General features: G+C 38.9%; 1 protein-coding gene across 3 annotated transcripts in view; it reads left to right on the top strand.

The window, feature by feature from the left end:
- Window positions 1-24,302, top strand: part of GRK5 (G protein-coupled receptor kinase 5) — a 315,595-nt gene that overhangs the window by 237,153 nt on the left and 54,140 nt on the right. For 2 of the 3 annotated variants that reach the window (XM_053692662.1, XM_053692663.1), the window contains one exon: window positions 19,244-19,336. In XM_053692662.1, coding sequence (XP_053548637.1) covers window positions 19,244-19,336 — 93 coding nt within the window. Of the gene's footprint in view, window positions 1-19,239; window positions 19,337-24,302 lie in introns of all 3 variants that reach the window. The other variant, XM_053692664.1, reaches the window with a different exon arrangement.

The following is a 24,302-nucleotide window of genomic DNA, read 5'->3' as shown; positions in this document are numbered from 1 at the left end:
TGGGCACGATATACCCGAGCATTAAAGGAAAGGGATTCCTTTCTTCTATACCGTACTTCTCAGAAAGAACTGAGATTTCAGGCTAAATTATTGAGGCATGGAAATAAAACTGGAAAACTTCTTGCTGGTATAGCTAACAGGGATATAGGCTCATCCTTGATTGATTCTCTACAGGAAGAAGACAAAACATTAACAACGACAGAATAATTGCTACAGATCTTTTCAAAATATTATCAGGACTTGTATTCTCTTAAAGACTCAAATCATTTTGAGCGTGAGGAATTCTGGAGTTAAATTTCTTACCCGATATTAGCACCTGATTTAGTTGAAACCCTTAATCTTCTCATTTCTGAATCTGAAGTGACTAGAGCAATTCAAGATCTAACTATGAATAAATCCTCGGGCCCAGATGCCCTGCCTTACGAATTCTACAAGATTGCATCCCCAGTAATTGTGCTATATTTAACTTCACTGTACAATGATATTTATATAAAAGGTAACCCCCCCTCTCCCAGCTTTGCTGCCTCTTATACTACTCTAATTCTTAAGCAAGGGAAGGATCCCAACAAGAAGGAATCGTACAGGCCCATAGCCTTGCTAAATTCGGATTACAAGATATTTACTTCCATTTTAGCGCTAAGGCTTCAAGTCCTTCTTCCCAGTATCATTCATAAAGATCAGGCAGGTTTTATGTATAAACGAAACTCCTCAGCTAAAATAAGGGAGGTATTCCTTACTATAGACTACTTTAAAACCAGGGAGAGGCTGGAGAGTGGAGGGGAAGGGGATATCTCTGATTCAGCGATAATTTCAATAGATGCTGAAAAAGCTTTTGATTCTGTTCATTATGACCATCTATTAGACTCTCTTCAGCGGTTTGGTCTTTCTGGTAATTTTGTTAGCTTTATCAATAAATTATACAATGTAGCCTCCACAAAAATTTTAGTTAACGGATGGTCCTCTTCAGATATTTTATTGAGAAGAGGAACTCGGCCGGGGTGTCCCCTTTCCCTTCTCCTTTTCAATATCTCCATTGAACCCCTTGCTATTTTCGTTAGACATCATCTTGAAGGGATTAGGATTGGTAAAAAGGAATTGAAAATAGCTCTATACGCTGGCGATATTCTTATATATATCACAAATACCTCCATCAATATCCCTAAGCTTTTATTAATTATTGATCAGTTCAGCTCTTTCTCTGGTTATAAAGTGAATACCACAAAAACGGAACTATTATGGATCAAGCAACCTAAAGAACCCTTGGTAAATATGCCATTTAGAATAGTCTTTAGATCTCTTAGATACTTGGGTATTACAATTTCTGCTAACCCAGATACTTGGTTTAGTCTTAATATCCCTCCAGTACTGAACAAAATCAAGGAGAGCTTGAAAAACTGGCAAAATCTCCCTCTCTCTTTGTCAGGTCGTATAGCTCTCTACAAAATGGTTTGCCTCCCTAAGTTACTATATGTTCTCTAGAATACTCCATTGATTCTTAAAGGAAAAGACGTTTTAATATTTAATACAGTCTTGAGAAATTTCATTTGGCAAAATAAAAACTCTAGAATTTCTCTGGCTAAACTTTCTCTTCCCAGTCAATTTGTAGGGCTAGCCCTACCAGATATTAAAATATATAACTATGCCTTTCTGACGCGTTTAATTATGGACTGGATCCATGTAAGAGACTACATCACTGATAATGAACTAGAGAGAAGTGTAACGTTTCCACTTTTGCCTGCAGCAATTATCCACTTTAATTTCATCTCATTACCTCGCGAGGTGAAGAAAATGAGAACTATCTTCAACCCACTTCAGGCCTGGTGGAAAGTCTGTTAACTTCTTGATCTAGAATATAGGGTATCCAACTATATGCCATTATCTGGCAATCCTCTATTTCAAGCTGGACTTCAATTATCACCTTTTCAGAGGTGGAATAGCTTAGGGTTAAATAATGTTTTTCAAATGTTAGACTTTAACAGGAGATGCATTAAAACCTTCGGTTCTCTTAGGGGGGAGTTTAATCTCCCTCAAAAATACTTATTTGCGTACCTACAAGCTAGGCATTTTGCGCTTAATTTAACAGGTAACTTTGGTTGGAACTGGAACTTAGGGAAGATAGAGAAATGGCTCATCCTAGTTAAGAATGGACATATGTCAGTGTCCCTTTCCTATCAAGATCTAAGCTCCAAAAATGGTCCCTTGAACTTGGAAAAGATCTCCTCCAAATGGGCGGCAGTTTTACCACAAGAACACGTAGACACCAGCCTTATTCAATCCTCAATTTCTGAAGTAATGGGGACAACTCTCCCGTCCTCTTGGAGAGAATTGCACATTAAATTACTTCTTATGACCTTCTTAATTCCTGAGAAAGGTTTAAGGTGCGGAAATCTCAATTTTAACCGCTGCCCTAGATGTTCTTTCTATTCGGCCAATCTTATACACATGTTTTGGGATTGCCCAAGGATCCAATATTTTTGGATTAAACTACAATATTGGCTTAATAAATCATTAAGGATCTCCCCACTGTCATTAACAGCATCGCATATACTGTACCTTTGGAAGGACCCAGAGGAACGGCAGGTTAACACTAAAATTGTTAACATGGCTATTCTAGCATCTCGGTACTTAATTCTCAAAAAATGGAAGGGAAAAGTGACCCCCAGTATTCCAGAGGTTAAAAACTGTTCAAAAAAACAATGTATTCTTGAGCAGATGGACACTAATTTAAACGATGAACGGGATGTTATTGCTTTTTTTTTTAAGTGGTCAGTATTTATCAAATAACAACAAAAGAAAAGGGGGCGCCCTTGAGAGTATCTAATAAAAAAAGAGATAATATGTGATATATGAGGTAGCTCATATGTTACCAATAGGAATGTACCTTTCAGTATAAGTGATGATACACTGATTCAATAGTAACTTGTATATATATTGTGAATAGAGTAAATAGATATTAACCTATACAATTGATAATCACAATGTTAATAGGACAGTTGTATCTCACTCAAAGATAGTGGTTATAGGGTTATAATGATCACTATATTGTCCTTTATAAGAATCTTGATAGTAGAATACCAGGGCAGCAATCTGTAGTGGTCCAGACCAGGATCCAATTAAGCAATCTAAAATATCAAACAGAGACAGATGCGCCACATGGCACAATATTGTAGTTTCCAAATGTATGTAGATTTTACTATATAGTTGAACTCACATGTATTGAAGCACCTCACTTGGTGCAAATGACACAGTCTGGGATCTATAACAGTCACCCAGCAGACCGGCCTCTCGAGTTGTTCAGGGTCTATGTAAAATAGAAAACACAAAAAAGCCTATATGGCCTAGTATTGTATGACTAGAGTGATTCCACACCAGATAGTAGTATAAGATTTTGAACTCACATTTGGTGAAGCATCCCCAATGATGCTATAGAGACAGGCTGGGATTAATTCAGTCACCCAACAGACTTAACTCGTGGCATACAGCATGCAATAGTCCTCTCGGTGGTCTTTAGGTCAGTTATATCCTCAGATAAAAAACAATTCATAGGCAGCAAGTGTTTTTAGTAAAAGTTAAAATCACTTTAATAAAATAATAATAGATTGCGACGCGTTTCTCAGTCTCAGACTGTTTCCTCAGGCATAAACAGTCTGAGACTGAGAAACGCGTCGCAATCTATTATTATTTTATTAAAGTGATTTTAACTTTTACTAAAAACACTTGCTGCCTATGAATTGTTTTTTATCTGAGGATATAACTGACCTAAAGACCACCAAGAGGACTATTGCATGCTGTATGCCACGAGTTAAGTCTGTTGGGTGACTGAATTAATCCCAGCCTGTCTCTATAGCATCATTGGGGATGCTTCACCAAATGTGAGTTCAAAATCTTATACTACTATCTGGTGTGGAATCACTCTAGTCATACAATACTAGGCCATATAGGCTTTTTTGTGTTTTCTATTTTACATAGACCCTGAACAACTCGAGAGGCCGGTCTGCTGGGTGACTGTTATAGATCCCAGACTGTGTCATTTGCACCAAGTGAGGTGCTTCAATACATGTGAGTTCAACTATATAGTAAAATCTACATACATTTGGAAACTACAATATTGGGCCATGTGGCGCATCTGTCTCTGTTTGATATTTTAGTATTTATCAAATCTTTACCCTTGAGTGAAATTGATCACTTAATTTATCCATTTAGAAATTCAGAACTTGTTTTACTCGGCATATGGTAACAAGACCGCCTTCCTTCTCTTTTCCCTCCCCCCTCTTTTTCTTCCCCCTTCCCCCCCCCCCCTTTTTTTTTTTTGTTTGTTTTGTTTTGTTCTGTTTTGCGTTCTGTCTTGTCTTGTTTGGTTTTGTTGTGGTTTTTGTTTTGTTTTTTGTTTTTGATCAGCTTGGTCCAAGTCTGGATCTAGTTTTTTGGCTTTCATTGGATGGATACGGTTACGGTCCATTCCTGATTATACAGGCCTTGGCCAAGCATTTCATAAGGTTATGTTAGAGAAAAGATTTTCCAATAAGAGCATCATATAGATATATAGAGATGCAGTCGGATTCATACAATAGGATTAGTGCAGCCCAACTATGAGAATCTATAACGGTTGTTCTGTCTTGAAACTGAGAGGAAAGATATCAGTAGGGGCAATATATAGTACTTTGGCCTAAAATACAGAAGGAATATTTTTTTTTTTGTTAAGATACAGACAGGTACTCTGTGATTTTTTGTTTTCTTGTTCTTTTTGTTTTTTTTTGGCAAATATATTGTGACTGCATATGTTTAAAGGGCCATTATACACTCATTTTTTCTTTGCATAAATGATTTGTAGATGATCGGTTTATAAAGCCCATAAAGTTTTTTTTAAAAAAAAAGTATAATTTTGCTTATTTTTAAAGAACATTGCTCTGATTTTCAGACTCCTAACCAAGCCCCAAAGTTTTATTTGAATACCGTCAGCTACCTTCTCCAGCTTGCTCCTGTTTGTGTAAAGGGTCTTTTCATATGCAAAAGAAGGGGGAGGGGGGAGTGTCTTATTTCCACTTGCAGTGGGCTTTCCAACTACCTTTTCAACAGAGCTAAACTGAAAGCTTCTAACTGAAACCATTTTATACTGGATTTTTATATCAGTATCTGTGCATTTTATTCTTTATAGTAGTGTCTATTACATGCAGTTATATGAAAACGAGTGTATACTGTCCCTTTAATTTAAACTATATACTTTATTGGATATAAAATAAATTGGATATAAAATAAAGATAAAAAAATAAAAAAAATTGTATGCTCTGTCTAAATCATGAATGTCTTTTTGTGAATGTACTGTCCCTTTAAATTACAGGAAAGGAGGGAAAATAAACATTGAAAGTATCTTCCAAAGTTGTTTTGCTGTACATAATTAAGTATTTTATATTACAATCCCAGAGTGTTTACTGTTTTTTAAGTTCTAAAATACAAGAATCCCAATTCACCTGGGGTACATATATAGTAATCTGCAGTGAAGGGGCTTTATATATAAGCCCTAATGTGTATCTGCTTCACTCCCATTGTCCATAGCTAATGTTCTGGCAAAATGCACCCTAAATCACCCAGACCTGTAACCACCAGTATTTGTGGTAAAATAAACTGGAGCTGTTTGAAGTGTTGCTGGGGCGTATTACAGCCTAGGCCTCTGCCTAGAGCAGCAAGATTTAGGGGTGGCAGTAAATTTTATGACATAAGGCCTTCCTACCCCTGTGCTCTACAATTGTTTTATTTAATAATGTTATAACAAGTCAGTGATCTCTGGTTGTCTAGTGGGGGTGCTGGACCCCTCTGTGTGACCTTGGCCTCTGGTTTGAGAAATATAAAAGGCACCTGAGGTAAAATTGTTGGGGGTTAGGTATTTGCCATTGTCTAGGGCAGCACAGATACTAAATATACCACTGTAGTGTTGGGTAGTAAATAGTTTAATGGTGATTATTAAATCAACTTCAAAATGAATCAAATCAGCTCTGTAATGTGGTTACAGATCCCAGTTTTATGCGTTAAATAAATTAGCACAAATTAAGATGATTATTATTTACATCATTATTTATGTGTAAAGCCCCATAATTCTGTTGCACTATTCAGGAGGTGACAATCACCTAGATTTAATAAAACTTATTGCAATACGTAATGATTTGTACACGGGGCAGAACTACCATTAGTGTAGCTGGGGGGCCCATAACAGCCAGTCTATATAAAGGCGTGTGTAGAATGTGTAAAATCCTAATGCAGGGAACCTATCTATCTATCTATCTATCTATCTATCTATCTATCTATCTATCTAGGTATCTGTCTGTCTATCTACTCAAAATCATTATACAGGACACCTCTCATTCCACTAGACACCTTTCATTCCACCAGACACCTTTCATTCCACTAGACACCTCTCATTCCACTAGACACCTCTCATTCCACAAGACACCTCTCATTCCACCAGACAACTCTCATTCCACCAGACACCTCTCATTCCACCAGACACCTCTCATTCCACCAGATACCTCTCATTCCACCAGACACCTCTCATTCCATGAGACACCTCTCATTCCATGAGACACCTCTCATTCCATGAGACAACTCTCATTCCACGAGACACCTCTCATTCCACCAGACACCTCTCATTCCACCAGACACCTCTCATTCCACCAGACACCTCTCATTCCAATGAGACAAATTTATCATAACAATCAGAAGTGCAAATATTTTACAATTTCATTTGCATGAACAGTTTTGTAAATGTGCTCCCTAGGTGTTGTGCTCTAATCATCATTTGTCATTTGATGCATGAGATATGATGTATAGGACACCTCATGCGCCTATAGATGTAAATGTCAGGAGAACCCTCTAATGAGACAGGGGAGATATATGTGATACAATGCACAATGCATTTGATATATGAAATCACCTTGACAACAAGGCAGCCTTACAAGCATTTTCTAATCTTGCGCACTGGTTTTCAAACCTGTCCTAAGGCCTTCTTAACAGGTCAGACTTTGAGGATATAGGAACTACTAGAGCACAGGTGAAATAATTAGCTGATTAAAAAAAACCCATCATATTCATAACATTCCATAACCTGATTACCCTCCTTCTCCATGTGAATAGGCCACAAAGCAAACCTTATATAAAGTGAAAATAAATAACTAACTGTTTCTTTCCTAAGATACGGTGAGTCCACGGCTTCATCAATTACTGTTGGGAATATCACTCCTGGCCAGCAGGAGGAGGCAAAGAGCACCACAGCCAAACTGCCAAGCATCACTTCCCTTCCCACAACCCCAAGCCATTCCCTTTGTATTCAGTGCAAGGAGGAGGTGAAGTTTCTGGTGTCTGAAGAAGATTGGATTTATTTCACTTCAATCAAGATTTTATTATTTTGAAAGCCAGAGTAGGTTTGCTCTGATCTTTCCTTTCAAATTTGGGTCTAGCCGTACTCCACGTTAGTCTCTTCAGTAGGGCAGTGGTGGCTTTAAAGCAGTTACGATTTTGTAAGGTGGGCCTTGCTGCGTTTTCCTAACATATATACTGCCCTAGTATAGAAAGCCAGAGTAGGTTTGTTCTGATCTTTCTTTCACAGGTCTCTGTAAGGAGTTGGCATCCTTCCACGATGTGTGAGCTGTCCTCCTGCCGGATGGCCAGACTGCAGGTAAGTGCCTTTTTGTCTTCTGGGTGGGAGACTGGCACTTAAAGGTTTAAGAAGCCTCTCTGCAACTTTAGGTGGGACATTATATCCTTGAGAAGGCTGTTTAGGCAGGTCGCAAGCACTTTTGTGATTCAGAGACATGGGGTTCGTACTTTTATGTGTAAAGTATTCCCTCAATGTACTGTGACTCAATTGTGTTGGCTCTTTAGGGGTTAATTTGCTCTCCTTCATTATTTTTAGCAACAAACTGATAGCTGTAGCATCAGTCAACTCAGTCTCCATAGAAGATATAAGCATTGGATTCTTTAGGTGAATCCTGGTACATTTCTTTGTGAATTTTTACCAGGTGGGTCCTGCTCAGTATACTCCTATCAGAGGAGTCTGGTGCGTAAGAGTGCTCTCTATTTTTACATTAGTTAGAGCGGCTCCATTATGTTATTGATTAGGGCTCATGCTTTACTAGGGAGAGGAGGTATTTGCGTTTGTGGACTTTAGTTTGTATCGGCTAACAGAAGAGGCGCAAAGTTTTATAGATTTGCGCTTCCTTTCTATGCTTATGTCCCGCCTCCTTATTTCTTGTATGATGTGAAGCGCCATTTTCGGCTCTCTGAGCCGTTTAGGTGACCACGCCTCCTTTCTCCTCTATGAGATTGGAGCGATGTCGCTATAGATTTGTATGTTTAATCTAGAGTAAACTACGGAGTTATGCTTCCTGTATTGTTAGAAGCTTGATTAGTGGCTAGTTTTCCTTGTCTTGTATTGTGTAGTTGAGACACTGTTTTGGGCTTTTAGGTTTTCAGTGCCCTATAGAGATCGCTACTGCTCTACTAAATGTCGCTGCCATCTACAAATACTGTCTCCATAGAAGAGTGCTCACAATAAAGTTAATCTCCACTGATGGGGGTATTAAGCTTTTATTGAAAAAAAAATTGAGTCTAAAAACTTTTCATTGTACTTGGGGCAGCATCCTGGTACAGAGACTTGTTTTTATAGTATTTTTAAATTTGTCTCTTGCGATATAGAGCATATATTTACTGGATTCTCATACCCCCTTTCTGTCCGGTATATAAGTACTAAATGCCAGGAGATGGGGTTCTCTGTGTGTTAATTAATATAGAGCCTGCAGCACAATTTGTTTAACAAACAAAATTCTGTGCTGCATAATTGTAAATGACTAATTTCACAATCAGTCAATGTCTCTCAGGATGAACAGTTTCTCCTTAAATTGTCCCTAGCCTTATGGTGTCACATACTGTGCCCTGCGTTTTCCTCTCAGTCCCCTGGAGGAGCTTATTTGCTTGCAGGTTTATTTTTGCTCAGGTATCTCTGCGATCTCTGCGGCATTATGTGCCTTCCCTATGCTAATGGGAAATAGCAAGAGGAATATTAAAGATTCAGATAGTAAGGTTTCTGCTTCATCTACTGCTACGCAGGTTTCCCTTCCTCATAGGTCTGATGAGGAGAATACATTGGTAGCCTCTGAGGGTACAATCTCAGTTTTGGACAGTATAATTCCTTAATCTGATGCTAAAGTGGTATCCTTCAGATTTTAGCTTGGACACCTTCGTGTATGGTTAGGAGGTTTTAGCTACTTTGGAGTGATTCCAATACGTCTGTCGTTGTCAACCCTCAAGAATCTAGTAAACCTTATACTGTATATACTAGGATTCCTTTGTGGAAGTTTTTTCTGTTCCAGACCGTGCTAGGAGTTTTGTTTCTCAGGAATGGGTGAAGTCAGGGATTCCTTTTCCCCTGTCTCCAGTCTTTTAAAGGATGTTTTTTTTTTGCTATCTCCATTAAATATTGTGACGCACAGTTCCTCAAGTAGTAGGACATTTCTACTCTGGCAAAAAGAACTACGATTCCTAGAGAGGATAGCTGTTCTTTTCAGGATCAATGGACTAGGCTGGAGGTTTACATGAAAGTTTGTATTGCTGCTGTGTCAAAAGCGGCATCCTATTGGTGCAACGCCTTGTTTGATTCCAATTTGGTAGGGACTCCTTTGTAGAAGATCCAGAACAATATTAAGGCTATCAAGTTAGCCCACAGGGCATTGTGGTCAGTGGACTTTCCTCTGAGTCCAAGCTTCTGGCGCTTCCCTAAAAGGGTAAGACCTTGCTTGCTCCTGATTTGACAGAAATATTTCAGATAATGGATACAAGATGTCCCAGATAGGCTGCGGACATGGTATCTCAGGGTTTCTACATAGAATTCATACGTTTCCTCCCAAAGTCAGGTTCCACCTCTCAATTTATCTGCAGACCAGAAAACAGTGAGGCATTTTTGAAGTGTGTTTGGGACCTCTCTTCCCTGCGAGTGTTAGTTCCAGTTCCTGTATGGGAACAGGGTCTAGAATTCTATTTATTCCTGTTTGTGGTTCCCGAAAAAGAGGGAATTTTTTGTACTATGGTAGATGCTCTGTTGTGGCTTAGTGGTTAGCACACTAGGCTTACAAACAGAAGGTCCAGGATTCAAATCCACCTCTGGGTGCTGGTTGTTAACTTTAAATCTAAAGTGTCTCAACAAATTGACTCAGGGTACTGTTCTTTCAAGATGAAAACCAGTGGTTTCATTCTTCCTTTGGTCCAAAAGGGTCAGTTCATGGTGACCATTGACCTGGAGGACGCGTATTTTCAAGTTCTAGATTTTTTGCCTTTCTGTCAATCTCTTTCAGCTTGTGACTCTTCCCTTTGGCCTTGCCATGGCTCCCAGGGGGGCTTTCTTGGCAGGGATTAGGAATTGGTGTGGTGCCCTTACTGGACGACATAAAGGGCCAGGCACCATCTTTTCAATAAGCAAACTCTCATTCAGAGATATTGTTATCTTCTTCATTCCATGGATGGAAGTGAATCAGAAAATAGAGGATTCTTTCCTCTTGCCTCTTTCGGCACTCTACTGTTTGGCTTCAGTAGATCAATGTATGGAGGTAATTGGTCTGATGGTTGCTTCATTGGACATCATACCTTTGTTCGATTCCATCTGAGTGTTATGTTCTGTAAAGTTATGTGTTAGAACAGGTGGTAAATAAGTTTAGGTACCTAGTATCCGCTATAGTAGGACCACTCAGCCTCACACCAAACCTTGGATTCACACAGATTTAACTTACAGGAATCCGGTTTTGCTCATTGAACTGAGGGTCACTACTGCAGGGTACAGAGTGAAAACGGAGCTGTCACGCAACCAGGTTACAGGATGCCTGTATATCAACAGATAGGAGGAGTATCTATAGATAGAGTAGGTAGTGAAATGGAATGTAATACAAACAGATGTAGTACAAAGAGATATTGTAATTAGGCCAAAATGTATTTGTTAGGAATTCAGCACTTCAGGGAATATCATATGTAGTTAGAATGATATTTTGGAGTATGTTATCATATATAGTTTATGCAAGGATATGATAGTAACAAACGATAAGTCACTTAGTTAGGTTCAAGGTGGTCACAGCAAATGATGTTAATCAAACAGCAGTTCAAACAGAGTAAGCATTGTGACAGGCAGTTGAAGTTAATCCTGCATTTTAGTGATAGTAACAGTCATTGAATACAGAGCATAGGTAGTTTGCTTACTTGAGAGACATAATGATATCCAAATAGAGTAATAAAATATACAGACCAATTCCTGATGGTTATTTGGAAGGCTAAGTCAGAGCCAGATGAAAACCTTACGGTATCCTGAATGCGGTACACGCGCTGCAGACACGCTGAGATGCCGGGTGTGACGTCACAGCCACCCGGTGTAACAGTTAGGGAATTGGAAGCAGCTCCTTTGGTTCCTAAGAAACTGCGAGTAATAGAATAGGCACACCGGCACACAGCAATGAAGGATTAATGTAGGCTGCAAAGTTTCAAAGCAACAAGTAAGAAATCCCCACAGATTGAGGAAAGGGCTAGGTGTCTTCAGAGAGGAGTCACATAAAGTAACTGATTCAAATTACCAAGCGAGGAGCATAGAGAGGAGGGGCCTTAAATAGGAAAAGAGGATTCAGAATTAAAGGGACAGGATTGTAATAGTGAATACCCTGACAGGACACCCCCCTCAAGGAGCCGCTCAGCGGATCAAGGACCTGGACGGTGTGGATTCCTCCTATGGAACAAGGAAACCAAGCGTGGAGCCATAACATTAGTAGCAGGCTCCCAAGAGTCTTCTTCAGGTCCATAACCCTTCCAACTGACCAAATACTGAAGGTGGTTTCGAAAGTATCGAGAATCTTGAATAGAATCAATCTCGTACTCCTTCTCATCTGTCACATGAGTTAAAGAAGTATCCATCGAAGATGTAGCCCTGATGGAAGCATAGGGTTTAAGGAGTGAGACATGAAATGTTGGATGAATTCTCATGGAAGAAGGTAGTTGAAGAGTGACTGCATTCACATTAACAACATTCTTAATTTCAAAGGGACTCAAGTAAAGTGAAGCGAGCTTTTTGGAAGGAACTTGTAATCTTATATTCTTCGTGCTTAACCAAACTTTATCTCCCACCTTATATTCAGGAGGTTTAGAACGTCGTAGATCGTAGTAATGTTTTTGAGCTTTTTTAGCATCGAGTAGTAGTTGTTTAACGGTGGCGAAACCTTTCACTAGGGTATTGATTTTATCATTAACAACGGGTATAGGAGAATTTTTTGGAGTCTGAATGTCATAAGAAGGATGAAAACCGTAGTTAAGGAAAAATGGAGACATTTTAGTGGAGGAGTTGAGCATGTTATTATGAGCAAATTCAGCAGTGGAAAGGAGAGAATGCCAGTTATCTTGTTCTAGAGAACAGTAACAACGGAGATACTGTTCCAGGGCTTGATTTGTTCTCTCAGTCTTCCCATTGGTTTGTGGATGAAAAGCTGTACTTAACCTCCTGGAGATGTTGAGGGATTTACAAAGATGTTCCCAAAATCTAGAGGTAAACTGAGAACCTCTGTCACTAGTAATGGAATTTGGTAGACCATGTAATTTGACAATATGATCTATGAAAAGAGTAGCTGTTTCTTGAGCTGTGGGTAGACCTCTATGTGGCAGGAAATGGGCCATTTTAGAAAAAAGATCAACAATGACCATGATAGTGTTGAAGTTAGCAGAAGGTGGCAGATCGACAATAAAGTCCATGGCAATATCTGCCCAAGGTCTTTCAGGTATTGGAAGAGATAGAAGGTATCCGTAGGGACGTGTATGTTGATGTTTTTTAGTAGTGCAAAGTAAACATGTTTTGATGTATTGCTTGATTGTATCAGACATTTTGGGCCACCAATAATTCCTTGAGAGGATATGAAGAGTCCTATGTACTCCAGGATGACCTGCTAAAGAGGAATCATGAGCTGCTGCTAAAAGTTGATTCCTGAGATCCTTGGGTACATATAGCTGGTCATGATGATAGAACAGTTCATCAGAATGTTTATTTAAATTGAGGTGTGTTATTAATGAATCCTCCTTCTGTTGCAGCTTTAGGGTCTCCAAGAAATCGTTTGTTAAACAAATGATTCTGTCCGCAGGTATCACTGAGGCAGGTGTCAAATGATCTTGTGGCTTAGGAGGTATACGAGAGAGGGTATCTGCCTTAAGGTTCTTAGAACCTGGACGATAGGTGATCACATAATCAAAACGTGAAAAGAAGAGGCTCCAGCGGACTTGACGAGAAGTCAGGGTCTTGTTTGACTTTAAATACTCTAAATTACGATGGTCTGTGTAAATAGTAATTGGAAATTTTGTACCTTCCAAGATATGCCTCCAGAATTCCAATGCGGATTTGATGGCAAGCAATTCCTTATCACCAATACCATAGTTTATCTCAGCTGAGCTCATGACACGAGAGTAGAATGCAACAGGATGTAATGGCTTTTCTTGAGAGGCCCTTTGAGATAGAACAGCCCCTATTGCAAATTCAGAAGCATCAACCTCAAGCGTAAAATGACAACTGGGATCTGGGAATTGCAAAATAGGGGCTGAAGTAAATTTATTCTTGAGGGTAGTGAAAGAGTCCTGAGCTTTACTATCCCATGAAAACCTGATATGTTTCTTAGTTAAAGTTGTTAATGGTTTGACAATATGTGAGAAATCTTTAATGAATTTTCTATAAAAATTCGCAAAACCAAGAAACCTCTGGACATCTTTTTTACATGAGGGTACAGGCCATTTAAGTATAGCTTCTACTTTACTGGTCTCCATAGTAATCCCAGTAGGAGAGATACAGTAACCCAGAAATGAAATAGAGTTAGTATTAAATATACATTTCTCTAGTTTAGCGTAGAGATGATGTTGTCTTAAACGAGATAGAACTAGTTTTACATGTTTTAAATGATTTTCAAAAGTGTCTGAATAGACAAGAATGTCATCTAGATAGATAACAATACATACATCCAGAAGGTCGTGAAAAACATCATTTATGAAGCACTGAAAAGTGGCTGGGGCGTTGCAGAGCCCAAACGGCATTACTGTGTATTCGTAAAGTCCGTATCGTGTACGGAAAGCCGTTAACCACTCATCCCCTGCTCTCATCCTGATTAAATTGTAAGCACCCCTAAGATCGAGCTTGGTGTAAATGGTGGCACCCTGAAGGCGCTCAATTAGTTCAGGAATGAGAGGCAGGGGATATCTGTTTTTCTTAGTACATTTATTCAGTTGTCTGTAATCTATAATGGGGCGTAAACTGCCATCTTTATTTTTCACAAAAAACATAGCAGCACCTGCAGAGGAAGTGGATGGACGTATAAACCCTTTTTTCAAGTTTTCGTCTAGATATTCCTTAAGGTGTGCTAGTTCAGGTTGGGACAAGGGATATATATGACCATATGGAATGGTGCAGTTAGGAATGAGATCAATAGGGCAGTCATACTTCCTATGTGGTGGAAGTGTGGCTGCCTCAACCTTATCAAAAACATCAGCATATTCTTTGTAGCAATCTGGTAATGTCTCTACATTAATATGACAAAGTGTATGAGAATCAGTGCAGAATTGCTTGCAGTACTGAGAATCAAAAACTACAGTAGAGTCTGTCCAAGAAATAGTGGGGTTATGCATAGACAACCACTGAATACCGAGTATCATTGGGTAGACAGAACTTGGTAAAACATCAAAAGATATTAACTCAGTATGCCCTGAGTCTGAGGTAACCTTAAGTGGAACTGTATGGTGTGAAATAGGACCAGAACTAAAAAATGATCCATCGACCAAACGGATGGCTAGTGCAACACTCTTTTTTATTAGTGGTATTTTGTGCTTATCAACAAAAACTAAATCTATGAAATTCCCAGATGCTCCAGAGTCAATTACGGCCTGTACGTCTATCTTCTGCTGATCCCACTGCAACGAGAGAGGGATTGATAAATGAAGCAATTTATTATTAACCATATTAACATTGTGCTTAAATCTCACTCTCTTACCCTTCTTTTGACGAAGGAGAGATGGGCAATCCCTTACGCCATGATCCTTTTCGGCACAATAGAGGCACAAATTAAGCAGTTTGCGTCTGGCTTTCTCTTCAGGCTTTAAAGGGCCTCTAATCACAGCAACATCCATGGGTTCATCAACATTCTTGGTAGCATGGGTAGGAAGATTTATATGATAGTGAGTGTATTTCTTAGGAGTGATGTCAGTTGCGGATTTTTCATATTTCCTTTCCCTGAGTCTCCGGTCAATACCAATACATAACGTCATGAGATCCTCAAGAACATCTGGAATGATACCTCTAGCAAGTTCATCTTTTAATGAGTCACTGAGGCCCAAGCGAAATTGATTTTTCAGAGCTGGGTTGTTCCATAAAGTGTCAGGAGCCCATCTTTTAAAGTCTGTTATGTATTCCTCTACCATCCTTTTCCCTTGGCGTAAGGATCTCAAAGCTGTTTCAGCAGTATTCTGCTTGTTATGATCCTCATATAAAAGGGACATCGCAGAAAAAAAAAGAATCAGGAGAATTTAATATGGGATCATCAGTCTCATAGAAAGTGTTGGCCCAAGATTTAGCTTCTCCACGCAAAAAAGAAATCACAGTCAAAACTTTAATTCTGTCAGTAGGATAAGACCTAGGTTTCAAAGTGAACATAAGAGTGCAAGAATTTCTAAAGTCTCTGAACATGGACCTGTCCCCAGAGAATTTCTCTGGCGGACTTACAACAGGCTCCGGTGTAATCTCAGAAGTGGAAGGTTTAGTTGTCATATGCTCATTAATAAATTTTCTAATATTCTGGTTCTCAATTTGTATCTCTCTTAAACCCTGTAACATACTATCCATACTTTGTGCTAGAGAACCCACTCTATTGGAAAGCTCACTCAACTCCATGATAGTGGATAGAGGTACTTTTATTTTTAGGCTTGGTAATATGTTATGTTCTGTAAAGTTATGTGTTAGAACAGGTGGTAAATAAGTTTAGGTACCTAGTATCCGCTATAGTAGGACCACTCAGCCTCACGCCAAACCTTGGATTCACACAGATTTAACTTACAGGAATCCGGTTTTGCTCATTGAACTGAGGGTCACTACTGCAGGGTACAGAGTGAAAACGGAGCTGTCACGCAACCAGGTTACAGGATGCCTGTATATCAACAGATAGGAGGAGTATCTATAGATAGAGTAGGTAGTGAAATGGAATGTAATACAAACAGATGTAGTACAAAGAGATATTGTAATTAGGCCAAAATGTATTTGTTAGGAATTCAGCACTTCAGGGAATATCATATGTAGTTAGAATGATATTTTGGAGTATGTTATCATATATAGTTTATGCAAGGATATGATAGTAACAAACGATAAGTCACTTAGTTAGGTTCAAGGTGGTCACAGCAAATGATGTTAATCAAACAGCAGTTCAAACAGAGTAAGCATTGTGACAGGCAGTTGAAGTTAATCCTGCATTTTAGTGATAGTAACAGTCATTGAATACAGAGCATAGGTAGTTTGCTTACTTGAGAGACATAATGATATCCAAATAGAGTAATAAAATATACAGACCAATTCCTGATGGTTATTTGGAAGGCTAAGTCAGAGCCAGATGAAAACCTTACGGTATCCTGAATGCTTGTTTGTAGAGAGGACACAGCGCGGTACACGCGCTGCAGACACGCTGAGATGCCGGGTGTGACGTCACAGCCACCCGGTGTAACAGTTAGGGAATTGGAAGCAGCTCCTTTGGTTCCTAAGAAACTGCGAGTAATAGAATAGGCACACCGGCACACAGCAATGAAGGATTAATGTAGGCTGCAAAGTTTCAAAGCAACAAGTAAGAAATCCCCACAGATTGAGGAAAGGGCTAGGTGTCTTCAGAGAGGAGTCACATAAAGTAACTGATTCAAATTACCAAGCGAGGAGCATAGAGAGGAGGGGCCTTAAATAGGAAAAGAGGATTCAGAATTAAAGGGACAGGATTGTAATAGTGAATACCCTGACACTGAGAGGCTGCTGTTACGCTTGTTCAGATAGTGGACCGGGGATCTTGTGGCTTTGTCTCGGAGGATAGATCTAGATCTATCGACTTGAGACTATTCCCTTTGAATCAGAGAGGGGAATTAGTGGTAGAGCGCTCGCTTTGCTTTCGAGAGGTAGCGGGATTGTTGCCCGCATTCTCCAGAATCTTTGGTTTTCTCAGGAGTATCTATCTCTGGGCACATGCTTCCGGAGACCTTATAGAGTAATAGTGTCCATGGTCGCTAGCAGGAGCCTGCTCTCCTCATGACTATATTATAGATTGGCGTGGATTTTTCGGTGGGCGGACGCTCACATTCGTTGTTTATCCACTATTTACATTTCAAGAGTGAATATCAGGATCGGTCTTCTTGACCTGTCAGATTTTTCGCCTGGGGAGTGGGCGCATCTCCCTGAGGTGTTTTATAGGTTAACCCTCGAATGAGGGTTGCTGAATTCGGAGATGGCAGTACGCCAGGCTTCCAAGTACTGTTTAAGGTCAAGAGATCTGCAGGCTGGTCTGCTAAATACCCTAACGGTCCCTGATTGCTCCTTCCACGAGTCATTGCTTGTATAAAATGGGGGTAAGCATTGGTATTTTCATAGTTCCTACATAGTCTCGCAGGATCTGGTATTTAGACCTAGCAGAGATTTTTTTTTTCCACCTTGGTCGTTATTCCTGAGGATGGACCTTCTAATTCAGGGTCTGTTCTTTCATCCAACATTTGTTTTCTCTGAAGCTTTCTGCTTGGAGATTGAATGCTTAGTTCTGTCTGAGCGTGGTTTTTCTGAATCGATCATTTGAGACCATGATTCAAGCTCGCATTCCTGTTACTGGTAATTTTTGCCATAAGGTTTGGCGTAAATTCCCTGATTGGTGTGAATCCATGGACTACTCTTGGAAGTAAGGTCACGATTCCTAAGTGTTTTGTCCGGGACTGTCTGGAGGACGCTACGTTTTCCTTTTTTATACAAGTGTCTGGCGGATGTGCCTGAAGTAAAACCTTTTTGTCAGACTCTGGTTTTTATCAGGCCTGTGTTTAAGTCTGTTGCTCCTGTTGGAGTTTTAACCTTGTTTTGAGGTTTGCAGCAGGCTCAGATGGAGCTTTAGCATTCCATAGATTTTAAAATTGTCATCTTGGAAGTTTTACTTTGTTCTATATCTTCTGCTCAGAGAGTTTAGGTACTCTCGGCTTTGCAGTGTGATTCGCCTTATTTTTTTTCGGTTATGGCGGTTATTTTTGTGGAAATATTGTTTGGGAAATTGTTTTTCTTTTTCTGAGTCCTCATTCTTATATTTTGAGGAATGTAGGTGCACATCCTGGATGTTGTGCGTGTTTTAATATTTTTTCTACGGGCAACTAGGGGTTTGCCAGTCTTCTGGTTTTGTTTGTTTTCTCTGTAACAGAGAACTACTGTTTCTTCTCTTTCTCTGGTTGAGAAGTTTGTTTGCTTTTCAGACTGCGGAGCTGCAGTCTCTTGAGAGAGTTATTCCTCATTACTCGGGGGCTGTCTCTTCTTCTTGGTCTTTCAAAAATGAAGCTTCTGTGGAACAGATTTGCATGCGGCAACTTGGTCTTCCTTCCATACTTTTTCCAAATTTTATAAATTTGAGCACACTGGCGTGGCCTAGTGGTTAGCACTGATACTTCTGGAATGGAAGGTTGTGATTTTTAATCCGGCTCTGCATGTTTGCTTTGCATACGTGACCTTCTATATATTTAAAATGGGAGCAAAGTTAAACACCCGGTGGTGCCTTCTGTTTCGGTCTGCCTGTCTTGTCCCTCCCTATTCATCTGTGTCCTCTAGCTTGGGTATTGATACTTCTTTTTTTCTCCATTTTCCTTCGGTCGAATGACTGAGGGTTTTAGGAAGGGAAGTGATACTTGACAGTTTGGCTCTGGTGCTCTTTGCCTCCTCCTGCTGAAGGAGTGATATTCCCAACAGTAATTGATGAAGCTGTGGACTCACCGTATCTGGAAAGAAATACATTTATCAGGTAAGCATAAATTTCCTTTTCTATATATGAATGGAATTGAAAACAAATATTTTATAAAAGGGAAAAATACTTTTTAAAATAATTAAATATGATTGTTTTTAAATAAAACATTCAGGTGGGATGTTTCAAAAATGATGACATTGGCTGAGAACAGTTCAAACCTGGACTATAAAATGCTTCTTCTTTTTCCTCTGAGATAGATCTGTCCATGACTACCTGAGCGGCGAACCCTTTCAGAGCTACCTGAGCAGTATGTATTATGACCGCTTCCTGCAATGGAGATGGCTAGAAAGGTGAGAATGAAAGGTCTGTCATCTGCTTGTACCCACAATGGTAGAATATTATACGTGTGTGTGTGTATATATATATATATATATATATATATATATAAAAATATTGGCACCACTGCATTCCTGTCAGATAATGCACCACTTTGCACAGAAATTTGTTGAAATTTACAAATGTTTAGGCATTCTCGTGTTTATTTCTTTTGTTTGTATTGGTATGACACAAAAAAGTGGAGAAAAAAAAGCCAAATCTTACACATTCCACGCAAAAGTCCAAAAATGGACTGGACAAAATTATTTGCACCCTCAATTTAATATTTGGTAGCACACCCCTTGAAAAAATAACTGAAATCAATTGATTCCTGTAACCATCAATGAGTTTCTTACATAATAGTAAATAGGGGGCGCCCTTAATATCCCAGTATTCTATAGTGTCAATACTTAAGAAGACAATCAGTGAGAAATAGCACAAAACAATTATGCAAAGTTGACAAATCTAATAATCCTAAATGGTATTATCCACAGGATAAAAAGTGTATATTATATTATTGAAATCTACAATGTAGGATTTATAGATAATTAAATCAATGAATTAGATATGTAATAGTCTCTGGTGGTCGCAGAGTAACGATGCAGGCAGCAATCTGTGATGATCCAGGCCAGGATCCAAGAACAATAGTCTAGAAAAGATAAAAAGAACAGATGTGCCACATGGCCCAATATTGTTGGAACAAAGAGAATGTTGTAGTATGTAGCAATTACACTCACATGTGTTGAAGCACCTCAGGTGGTGCTGTAGGAGCAGTCTAGGATCTATAACAGTCATCTAGAAGACCGGCCTCCTAAGATTAGTGTGGAGTCTGTAGTGGAGATATATAAAAAACAAAGAGTGCCTATATGGCCTAGTACTGTTTAACCAAAGTTATATGCCACAAGGAGTAAATATTGCACTCACATTTGTTGTAGCATCTCCATTGATGCTAATAGAGCAGGCTGGGATTAATTCAGTCACCCAACAGACAGTTCAGAGGCAAACAGGAGAACACAGGCCTCAAGAAGATTCAGGAGGCCCAGGAATATTCAAAGAAGATCCAAAAATAGCAGCAAGTGTTTAAAAAGTAGTAAATTTACTTTATTGAAACATTTAAAAGTCTCAAGCGGCGCCTTTCTCAGCCAGAGGCTGTTTCATCAGGCTTAATGAGTTTCTTACATCTCTACTGGAATTTTGGACCACTCTTCTTTCGCCAACTGCTCCAGGTCTGTCAGATTGGAAGGGTTCATTTTGCCAACTGCTGTTTTGAGATCTCTCCACAGGTGCTCTATGGGATTGAGATCTAGACTCATTGCTGGCCAGTTCAGTACTCTCCAGCGCTTTGTCTTAAACCATTTCTAGGTGGGTGCTTTTTGACGTGTGCTTTGGGTCATTGTCCTGCTGTAAGACCCATGACCTCTGATGGAGACCCAACTTTCTGACACTGGGCCCTACATTGCACCACAGAATTCTTTGGTAGTCTTCAGATTTCATAATGCCATGCACACAGTCAAGATATCCAGTACCTGAAGCAGCAAAGCAACCCCAAAACATCAGTGAACCTCCACCATGTTTGACTGTAGGGACTGTATTTTTTTCTTTAAAAGCCTCATTTCTTTTTCTGAAAACAGTAGAATGATGGGGTTTACCAAAAAGCAGTAATTTTGTTTTGTCTGTCCACAGAACATTCTCCCACAAATATTTTGGCTTCCTCAGGTAAGTTTTGGCAAACTCCAATCTGGCTTTTTTATGTTTCTGTGTCAGCAGTGGGGTCCTTCTGGGTCTCCTACCATATCATCCCTTTTCATTCAGATGCCGACATATAGATATTGATATTGACGGCAGATAAGAGCCATAGGCCCAGCAAGTCTGCCCGACCTTACCTAACAGTATAAACTTATCTAGTTCGTAGGATAGCCCTATGCTTGTCCCAATCATTTTTAAAGTCCCCCACAGTGTTTTTGCTATTACCTCTTGAGGAGGTGACACATTTGTACCGTGTGCTTGAAGATCAGCTGGAATTTGTCTGGAAGTTTATCAAGGTTCTTTATCCACCAATCGAACAATCCTTTGTTGCAATCTTTGCTCAATGTTTCTCTTTCGTCCATGTCCAAGGAGATTAGATACAGTGCTATGGGTTCTAAACTTCTCGACAATGTTGCGCACAGTGGACACAGGAACATTAAGATCTCTGGAGATGGACAATTTTTGTTCTCAAATCCTCAGACAATTCTTTGCTGCTCTTTCTCTTCACCATGCTGAGTGTGGCACACAGAGACAACCAACAGAAAGTTTGAGTCCATTTTTCACTATTTTAATTGGTTGCCGATGTGATTTATCTATTGTCAGCACCTGTTAATTGATAAAGGTGAGGTTTTTTTTTTTTAAATATTTATTTATAGACCAACATTGAGTATTAAACATAAAATTAAAATCGCCACGCAGGGCTTGATATCATAACATAAATAGTACTTGGAAAAACAATTGACAATTGACAACAAAATGAATACTAATACTGTATATCCTTTGTTAGTATACCAAAACAATATGTGCTCAATGAAGGTATTTTATACAAACATTATAGACTAAACCAGAAAACCACTCAAACAGAGCAAGAGCAAAACAAGACAAAGCAAAGAAAGACTAAATAGATCAAAGCAGAAAAAAGGAGAAAAAAAAGAAAAAAAAAAAAAGAAATTATATATAAAGAATACTAATAGAATCTTCTCTCCTCTACTCCACCTCCTGCAGTTATCTATCCAAAATTTCCACTATTCATCCTTCTTCCCAGATGCCTATATCTATCTGTTAAGAGCAACTGCTGAAATAGAGCCGAATCCTGTAGATGCAGTAGGACCTGTTTTTTTATGTTCTCAGCTTGATAACCTATTACCAAGTCCAATTTCGCCAAAAACAATTTAATTTGATTATCCTTAAGTATCCTGGGGTCTTTGCTATCTACTATAAGTTGCGTAACCATATTACCCAAGAACGTGGAGAAGCTTGGCGCACTTTTCCCTTTCCAATTACATAGAATTAGCTGTCTGGCCACTAATATTGCAGTATTGATTAAATGTTTATTGGTCCTTTTTTTTATCGGACACCAAAAATAGTATGTCCTCTATCTTAAACTTGATACTGGGTGTTAAAAACCTATTGATCCAAAATTCAACTTTACACCAATATTGTTTTATCTTTGGACACTGATAAAAGACGTGCAATAAATCCGCCTTTTCGGCATTGCATCTGGGGCATTTACCTGATTCTTGTCTTTTCCATCTGGAAATCCACCAAGGAGTCAGATAAGCTCTGTTTAATAATTTAATATGGGACTCTCTAAATGATATCACACGAGTGTATTCCAGTATAAGGGAGAAACTTCCTTTGAAGCGATCATATGTTAAGTTTCCCAAATCCTTATTCCATTTACTAAACAAGCCTGCTATTTTCCCCTGTGCCTCCATAGTGTTCAATTTTTGATATAAAAATGAGATCGAGTATTTCCCTGCTTGATATAGCTTAATACTCGATTCAAGAAAATTTGAGATAGATGCCTTTGGGTGACTTAGTTTATTAGTGTCAATAAAGTGCCGCCCTTGCAAGTATGCAAAGAAGTGTGTTCTGTTAAGATTAAATTCAGTTACTACGGATTTAAAGGTCTTGACAGTTTTAGATTGATAATCTATTAGCTGGATAATTTTAGTTAATCCTTTCTCATTCCAATCTTTAAAGGCAGATGTATCCATCCCACTAATAAAATGTGGGTTGCCCTGAATCGGTAGGTATTAAGACATTCTTGTATCTGAGGCTAGCGACTGACATATTTTCTTCCAAGCCTTTTTAATATTATGTACTGTATACTGAAAACTTGTCCTATCAATTTGTTTTGTCATCGGAAAATGGAGAAGCGCCGTTAGGGATAATGGAGAGATTGCTTTATCCTCATTTCTATAGTTAGTCAGATATTCGTTGCCCACTAACCAGTCTAATGCATTTTTTGCCAAGCCCACCCAATTATAATATTTCAAATTTGGGAAAGCTAGTCCTCCATCTAATCTCGTATGTGACAGATTTTTCAGGGCTATTCGTGGTTTCCCCTTCTTCCAAAGGAATTGTAGACATTGTGAATTAAACCGCCGCGATAAAGGTGAGTTTAATTAAAAATTACAGGAGCTTCACAAACTTGGAATGCAATTATTTCTTACATTTTGGGGAAGGTGCCAATAATTTTGTCCAGTCCATTTTTGGAGTTTTGCGTGGAATGTGTCAGATTTGGCTTTGTTTTCTTCACTTTTTTTGTGCCATACCAATAATACAAACAAAAAAAATAAACATGAGAATGCCTAAACATTTGTAATTGCAACAATTTTCTGGGCGAAGTGATGCATTAGCTGACAGAAATGCAGGGGTGCCAATATTTTTGGCCATTATTGTATATATATATATATATAGTGTGTGTGTGTATATATATATATATATATATATATATGTATATGTGTGTGTGTGTGTATACATATACATATATATATATATATATATATATATATTACATACAAGAGAAATATCGAAAGTTATTCAGCGCTTCAAATACTAGAGAAATATAAATGATACTACAACAGATGTATGTGTGAAATGTCTCTCTGGTGGAGTAGACAAATGTCCTTGATCTCACGCTGGTAGTCCAAAAGCTAAATAGGGACAAGGTCAGGTGGATCTATAAGTTCACGATATTGTTTTGCATGTGAGCAATAATAATCGATAATAAGTCTCTAATAAAACTGCAACAAAGATCCTAGGAGACAAGTGGTATGCCCTTACCAGAGGGTACCTCAATCATATGAGGTAATGTCCGCGTGTCTGGTTTACTTCTCTCCGGTATGTCTTGGTTATCCCTCCTGTATCGGAAGATGTCCTGGTCTTTTATTTCATGCCGGCTTGTGT

Source organism: Bombina bombina, chromosome 9, assembly GCF_027579735.1.
Source record: "Bombina bombina isolate aBomBom1 chromosome 9, aBomBom1.pri, whole genome shotgun sequence".
NCBI classification, from domain to species: Eukaryota; Metazoa; Chordata; class Amphibia; order Anura; family Bombinatoridae; genus Bombina; species Bombina bombina.
Note: the sequence above shows the minus strand (reverse complement) of the source record. Positions and strands in the feature narration are given on the sequence as shown.